We start from the raw sequence: 7,744 nt of genomic DNA, 5'->3' as shown, positions 1-7,744 counted from the left end.
TTGAGCAGATTCTTCCTACCTTAGTCCGTCTCTTGCATCATGATGATCCAGAAGTACTGGCAGATACCTGCTGGGCCATTTCCTACCTTACTGATGGTCCAAATGAACGGATTGAAATGGATGTGAAAACAGGAGTTGTGCCCCAGCTTGTGAAGCTTCTAGGAGCTACTGAATTGTCCATTGTGACTCCTGCGCTAAGAGCCATAGGAAATATTGTCATTGGGACAGATGAACAGACTCAGGTTGTAATAGATGCAGGAGCACTTGCTGTTTTTCCCAGCCTCCTAACGAACCCCAAAACTAATATTCAGAAGGAAGCTACGTGGACAATGTCAAACATCACAGCTGGTCGCCAGGACCAGATACAGCAAGTTGTGAATCATGGATTAGTCCTATTCCTCATTGGTGTTCTGTCTAAGGCAGACTTTAAGACACAAAAGGAAGCTGTCTGGGCTGTGACCAACTATACAAGTGGTGGGACAGTTGAACAGATTGTATACCTCGTTCATTGTGGCATAATAGAACCATTGATGAACCTCTTACCTACAAAAGATACCAAAATTATTCTGGTTATTCTGGATACCATTTCAAACATCTTTCAGGCTGCTGAGAAACTAGGTGAAACTGAGAAACTTAGTATAATGATTGAAGAATGTGGAGGTTTGGACAAAATCGAAGCTCTACAAAACCATGAAAATGAGTCTGTGTACAAAGCTACATTAAACTTGATTGAGAAATATTTCTCTGTAGAGGAAGAGGAAGATCAGAATGTTGTGCCAGAAACTACCTCTGAAGGCTATACGTTCCAAGTTCAGGATGGTATTCCCGGGACCTTTAACTTTCAGGTTGTACAGCTGAGGCAGAAAGTTGTTTGTTGTGTACTCTGTTTGGTAGAAGTCTGCCTTACTGTTTCTCTACTAAGAACTCTTTTTAAATGTGTTTTGTTATTGTAGCACTTTTTACAACAAAACTCTACTTGACCAGTTCCAAACTGTACAACCTGAATGAAGCTCCTCCTCTCAGTGGGTTTCTTATTTCTGTGTGGAATCTCCTCTCTTGCAGTGTCCTGTAAATAAAGATTAAATTCCACTCTTTTCTTTAAAAAAAAAAAAAAAGCAAAATTCCCTTCATTCCTATGTCACAGATTTCTTCACTTCTGCCTTTAACCACTAAAAGGGGAGGAAGGAAAAGTAAAGAGAGGGAGGAAAGTATTTCATAGCTCAGGTACATGTACATACTGTCATTACGTCTCCCCTTCCTGTCTCTAAGCCCTCCATGGAATGTTTACCTACCATCAGCTCACTCCGTAATGGCTGCTTTGGCCGTGGCCTCCGTCTCTCCACTGACATCACATTATGAAAAGTCACTGAGGATTTCTGAATCAAAACTGCTCTTTCAATCCCCCAGAGCCTTAAAACATCTCCAGAGCCTTTGACCTCTACTGACGTTCCTACTTTTATCTCTTCCCTTCTTCATACTCCATGACACTGAAATATCCTGCTCTTCCTTCTCCTACTTCTTTAAGAAAGTCTATCCACTCTTACATGGTATTTTTTTTCCTACTTGTCTTCAAAGTTTAGTTCTTAGTATGGTGCTCTTCCTCTCTCTCTCCCTCCACCCCCCCATCCCTATTCAACATTCACCAGGCTTTAACTCTACACCTTTTCAACTTAGAGTCAAGTCTATACTGGTACATCAAGCCCCCTCCAGGTTTCAGCCCATTAAGTTTCATTTCACAATCAATTCCTCAACTTGGATATCCGACTCACTTTCCTGCAGTTGCCATAACTCCCTTCCTTCCCTGAACCCCACTTCCAGGCAGTCACGATGTCTCATTTAGCTTGGGATAGCAGCTACTCAGTTCCAGCCAAGTGTTGCCCATAGCTGCTGGATATTCCGCTTTTTTGTCAAAAGAAGACCAAAAATTGAATTGATAGTGGAAATGTAGATTTCAGGTGAAATCTTCCAATGTTTAAATACTGAGAACTACTTAAAGAAACAAAAACTCAGCATCTGGCTCAAACAAAACCTACCTACAGGCTTAGAGTCAGATTGTGACTTGTAGCCTAAGAAGTGAAGGCAAATCCTTTTGCTTTCTATTCCAAGATTTCCGAAACCAGCCTGAAACTACCTTCTGAATTTGAGTCAGTAGTGCCGCACCCCACTTTTCTTGTCTAATCTCTACTCATTGGGATCTCAGTATAAACATCATTTCCTCAAGACTCCTTCCATGATCCTTCTAGAGAAGACTATGTTACATCCACCACTAACCATTGTATTTCATAGTATCTAATGCAATTCTAAATAAATAGCTTTGTGATAATTTTTTTAATGTATGTCTCCCTTGCTGCTGGTAAGCTCCTTCACTATCTCTTCCATCATTTTCTCTGTAGTATCCACACAGTAAGTGAATGATTGATGTCTTTAACTCTTATAGACCATTTGAAGACTTAGAGGAATTAAATAACCTTTATGTCATAGCTAGTAAGGAACTGAGATCTTGCATGTTGAAAAACCTACACACTTTCCATTATAGAAATGTTAACCAAGGTGGCGCCTGGGTGGCTCAGTCGTTAAGCGTCTGCCTTCAGCTCAGGTCATGATCCCAGGGTCCTGGGATCGAGCCCCGCATCGGGCTCCCTGCTCCGCAGGAGGCCTGCTTCTCCCTCTGCTGCTCCCCTTGCTTGTGTTCCCTCTCTCTCTGTCAAATAAATAAATAAAATCTTTAAAAAAAAAAAAAAGAAATGTTAACCAAGCTGAAATCATTTTCTAATAATCCGCATTTAGTTGGAGTCTTTCCTTTTCAGCTTATGGTCGCTGTTTATATATATGAAATTCTAAATCAAATAATATATAAGAATCTTATCATGAAATGTTGTTTAAATAAAAATAAGCAAAAAATGGTTTGCATTGCTTCCACAGAAAGGAAAAATCCGATGACCTAGACAGAAGAGTAAACCACAATGAGTAATGCAAAAGTGGACTGCCTAATCTTTGCTTCAGAGGGTGGCAGCTGAATTTCAGTTTCAGGCTAGGCAGCAGGATGTCTAATTCATGAGGAGAAAATAACCCAAACATCCATTTTGTTGTTCCAGGATTAGAGAAATTACTCGGAATTCTAACTGCTTCACCCTTGACTGCAGTTTTCCACTGAGGTCTCTAAAATAGAGACTTTAGTACCCCAAAAGCCAGGTGTCAACAATGTGAATTAACCACCAAACTGTGAGAAAAGGTGGATCTTCACAACTTCCTAGAGCACCTACATGTAATTGGGATTTATTTTTCAAAGCTCTCAGAGATTACAGTACCAGAAATGTATTTTACAGGGCTATTCACTTCAGTGGAAAATCCCTTCAGTTTATCACCCTTAGAGATTTCTATTCCATGTTCATACTCCTGTATCTGTAAGCTACTCTTGGATAGTTAGTTTATGCCACTGTGAAAGCTCATATGCATTAATATTTACGTGTTGGAACTTTTGATAGGCCTACAGATGCTGAGGGGAGTTTACTTTCATGAAGACAGACAAGATTATAATGAAGATGGAGAAGTCAAAGGGCACCAGAGATCTTGACTCCATGTAAGTCAGCTCCATCTAGGAGAAGAAAGCTACAGCAACCCCTCCTCAGTTTACTTAAAGATTTGGATGTCCACATCTCCATTACCCAGATCCCAGCTACACAGAAAATAAGCAAGTCTCTTTCACATCAAATTTTGCTCATATCCCCTTACTACCTCCCAAAGACATATAGAAGCAAAAATCATCACATCTGTGTATTCTGTTACTTTACTAGCATTTTTTAAATTCGTATGTCAGCTCTGCCCTAGATCCTAGGGATATAAAGACAAAACAAGAGAAAGACATTCATCCTGCCCTTGAATTTAGCTTCATAAAAAATTGTTAACCCATGAGGAGTATCTTCAAATACGTGTCTAACACAGTAATGGAGTCTATTTGAAATTGAAAATGCTTATTGATGAAGTTTAAGGTTAGATATATGGTCTCCTACCTCTAGTTCCCTGTCCAACTCTGCTCTGCCAACCAAATGCTTAGTAAGATCAAATCACACTGCTGAAATAAATACAGACTCAAAGACTTATCTTTATTCACCTTGATCTTTTGGGCTGCTATAAAACAGGTATGGCCATGTGATTCCAAGAGTACAAAGATGAAGAGTTCAGATATAGTAGTATCAAATGTCAGTGATTTAAAATGTATTGAATTTTCCAAAATACAAAGACCCTTTGGCAAAAATTTCATTAAAAACATTTAATGCATACAATTTTAGAAAATTTAGGCAAACAATTAGAGATTAAGAAGAAAAAACAAGTTAGAAAATCTCCAGGTCAAGAACGCATGGGTGGCTCAGACAGTTAAGCGGCTGCCTTCGGCTGAAGTCATGATCTCAGGGTCCTGGGATCCAGTCCTGCATGAGCTCCCTGCTCAGCAGGGGAGTCTGCTTCTCCCTCTCCCTCTGCTCTTCCCCACCTCTTGTGCTGTCTCTCTCTCTCTCAAAGAAATGAATAAAATCTTAAAAAAAAAAAAAAAATCTCCGGTCTAAAATACCTATTTGATGGACCTTTGACTTCCACATTCTCTGCACTCACTTGGGCCCCTGCCAACCCCAACCAACCCTCTAGAAACCTGTGCTTTCCCTTCCATTGTCACTGCCACTACCTTATATCTGGCCCTCGTTGGTTTTTTCTTAGAATATCCCCATGACTTCTTTTTTTTTTTTATGACTTCTTTTTTTTTTTAAAAAAGATTTTATTTATTTATTTGAGACAGAGAGAATGAGAGAGAGAGAGCACATGAGAGGGGGGAGGGTCAGAGGCAGAAGCAGGCTCCCCGCCGAGCAGGGAGCCCGATGCGGGACTCGATCCCGGGACTGCAGGATCATGACCTGAGCCAAAGGCAGTCGCTTAACCAACTGAGCCACCCAGGCGCCCTCATGACTTCTTAATTAACTTCTCTGCACATGGTTTTAAGGAGGGGGTCACATAAATCATTTTCAATACCATACTTTATGACAGATATGTAGACACAGAACTTTGAGAACACACTCTTAGGAAAGACCATAATCTTTGTTTTGATCTAAGAAACACAAGGAGGGTTTCCTGTTCCTGACATAACTGTGGTATAAGAGTGGAAAGACAGCTAGCTACTCTTCCTCCAACATTTATAAAATCTATTTCATCCAAGACATGGTCTTAATTCTTTACCCATTTAATCCTCATACTATTTCCACATTTATATATGAGAACACTGAAGCAGAGAGATTAAGTAACTCGGCTGTGAACACACAGCCAGTAACTGGAAGACCCAGAACTCAAACTCAGTATTCTGGCTCCACAGACCATGCTCTTAGTCATCATGACTCATTGGCATATATATGTGTGTGTGTGTGTGTGTGTGTGTGTGTGTGTGTGTGTGTGTGTGCTTATATGTCTATGTGTACTGTGTATGTCTACATATATATACTATATATACACACATATAAATATATATGTATATATATAGACTTAGACATATAAATACACATAGTGCTTGGATCGCTGTCAGGCATATCAAAGAGGGTTAGTCAAACTCTACTGAAAAAATTAAACCAGAAGAGAAAAGGTGCTCAGATTCTAAAGGAAAAACTATGTAAACTGTTCCAAACAACGAAGAGAGGGCATGACAACAATACGGAACAGGCTCTGGTTGGCTTGCCTTTCTCCACTTCAACAAGGAGACATTTATCAAATGCAAACCTGACTGTGTCATTGCCCCGTTTCAATGCTGGGAATTTGGAAACTTGGGGAACCTCACTGCAGTGTTGCTCAGACTTTTACAGGAAACATCTCTCCCTGATGGCTGGCAGATGAGAGCAACTACATTCTTACTAGGCACCTAGCTGAATGGGCAGCCACAACTGAGTTTTCATAGACTGTGCGCCTCACCCTTACTATTCTGACAAGTCTGGCATTTATTCTACAATGTATCTGTTTTGTTGTAATGTAAAAATAGTGTTTATAGCTACTTAAAATTGCAACTCTAGACAAAAAAAAAAAAAAAAATGTACTCCTACCATGATTTCTAGCAGCACCTGGCCTATATGTGCATGATTTTGGAGTACCTCATATTGTACCTTCGTACAGACAACAGGGCTATGGATCTAATCCAAGCTGGTTCACCAGCCCCTTCTCCCACCTCTCCAGCCAACACAATTATTTGCAACCATAGTAACAGTCAAATTTCAGCCTGTTTTCCAATCCCTGGTCTTTAATAATTAGATCCTTGTCCATCTTGTGGAAGATAATACCCATCCTCCCAAACCCTACTTAGGTGTGATTTTACTGAAGTCTTTCCTCAATTCTCTTCCTCCCCGCAGTGTGTGGATACTTGGTAATACTTCCCTAGTTTATCACACTGTTTGCATTTGTTTCCGTGGCTGTCTCCCATACTAGACAGTGCTGTCCCTGGAGACAGACCCCTGCTTTAGTCTGTGTAACATCCCCAGTGCCAAGTACAGCTCTGCCATTCTGGTAAATGTCTGGGCCATTGGAAACTGGCCTCATAATGAGTAACCCAATCCCTCAAGAGAAGGCAGGAGAGTTGACCATAAAATTTAAATTAAACACAAATCGAAAGATCTGAGCACATCTCCAGTCTTGAATTTCTTTCCTAATATAATGCCAGGTTCCCCATGAAAGGGACGTTGAGCCCGGTCGCTCAAAAGTCGTGAGAGATCTGGCTTGGCGAAGGAGTCACTCACCAACTCGTGGAAGGCGGGTATCTGTTCTCCAGCGTTTTGGTCCAGGGCTTGTACCAGCTGATCTGCTCGGCCGCTTTGCCCCAGAACCGCTCGGGGTCGGCCACCGAGGCCGCGAAGTGGGTCTTGTACTCGCCGCCACCACCTGCCGACGACAGCGCTCGGCAGCCCCGGCTCCCGAGAGTGCCCCGCGGGCCGGGGGCCACGTACGCCCTGCGGGCCGGGCCGGCTCCCCGGGCTGGAGAGGACCCGGGCAGGGACCCCCCGAGTCCCCCGGCGCCGGTGACTTTGCGACACTGCAGCCAGGACGGCTTCATCGCCGCCAGCTGGGCCCCCCTCCCCCTCGCAGGCTGTGCTGCCCGAGGTCCCAGAGTGCACTCCTCAGCGACAGCCGGGGCTCTCCCGACTTCCAGAAGGCGGCGGGCAGGGGGCGGGAGGCGGAGGCAGCTCCCGAGGGGAGCCCGGGGCCTTGGAGTTTGGAAGTCACACTAGGGCTGCCGGGAAAAGCCGACCTGGAGCGACGGGGGAAGTAACAGGCTGGAGTGGGGGCGGGGGAGTAGGGGGTAGGGGCCGGGGCCACAGCGGGAGAAATCCAGCCCCTGCGTGCGTCCCCAGCCGCGCGGCTCCCCCACGAAAAGCCCCCTGTTGCTGCAGAACGTCCTCCCTTCCCCGACACGCTAGTGGCCCTCGGGGGAGGCCGACGCACCCATCTCGCTCTCAACAAACAAGTTTTCAAACAAACAGGTTGTGCGCAGCTTCTGTGGCTCCATCTGTGCACAGCCAGCTGGTGGAGGCTCATCGCCTCTGGCCTGCGGCGGAAACCAAAACCCCTGGGCTCTGCGGCAAGGCCCCTGCAGTGTTCGTTTCCTTAGTTTGTTTTTTTTAACTCAGCTCAGTCCCTGGTTGTTAAAAACACCAGCGGCTCCAGGGCAAGGACTGCTCCAGGATTTCATGACAGCTGAGAGGGTAGGAGGAGTGGAGGAAGGTTG

The 7,744-nt window shown here is 43.9% G+C and overlaps 1 protein-coding gene and 1 pseudogene across 4 annotated transcripts in view; one reads left to right on the top strand and one right to left on the bottom strand.

The window, feature by feature from the left end:
* The window catches only part of LOC102734416 (importin subunit alpha-1 pseudogene), an 18,905-nt pseudogene extending 17,952 nt beyond the window's left edge, over window positions 1-953 (top strand).
* ACSS3 (acyl-CoA synthetase short chain family member 3) overlaps window positions 1-7,189 on the bottom strand; it is a 140,568-nt gene extending 133,379 nt beyond the window's left edge. Inside the window, exon 1 of one of the 4 annotated variants that reach the window (XR_014145818.1) lies at window positions 6,759-7,185. Coding sequence is in view for 3 of the 4 variants with exons in the window: in XM_081822150.1 (XP_081678276.1) it covers window positions 6,759-7,072 (314 nt within the window). In the remaining variant the exon portion in view is untranslated. Of the gene's footprint in view, window positions 1-6,758 lie in introns of all 4 variants that reach the window. The other 3 variants (XM_081822150.1, XM_081822151.1, XM_081822152.1) reach the window with 3 other exon arrangements.
* Window positions 7,190-7,744: the final 555 nt, after the last annotated feature.

The sequence above is a fragment of the Leptonychotes weddellii genome, chromosome 5, assembly GCF_054177405.1.
Source record: "Leptonychotes weddellii isolate Sample4059 chromosome 5, ASM5417740v2, whole genome shotgun sequence".
Taxonomy (NCBI): Eukaryota; Metazoa; Chordata; class Mammalia; order Carnivora; family Phocidae; genus Leptonychotes; species Leptonychotes weddellii.
The sequence above is the reverse complement of the archived record's forward strand: the minus strand, read 5'-3'. Positions and strand labels throughout refer to the sequence as shown.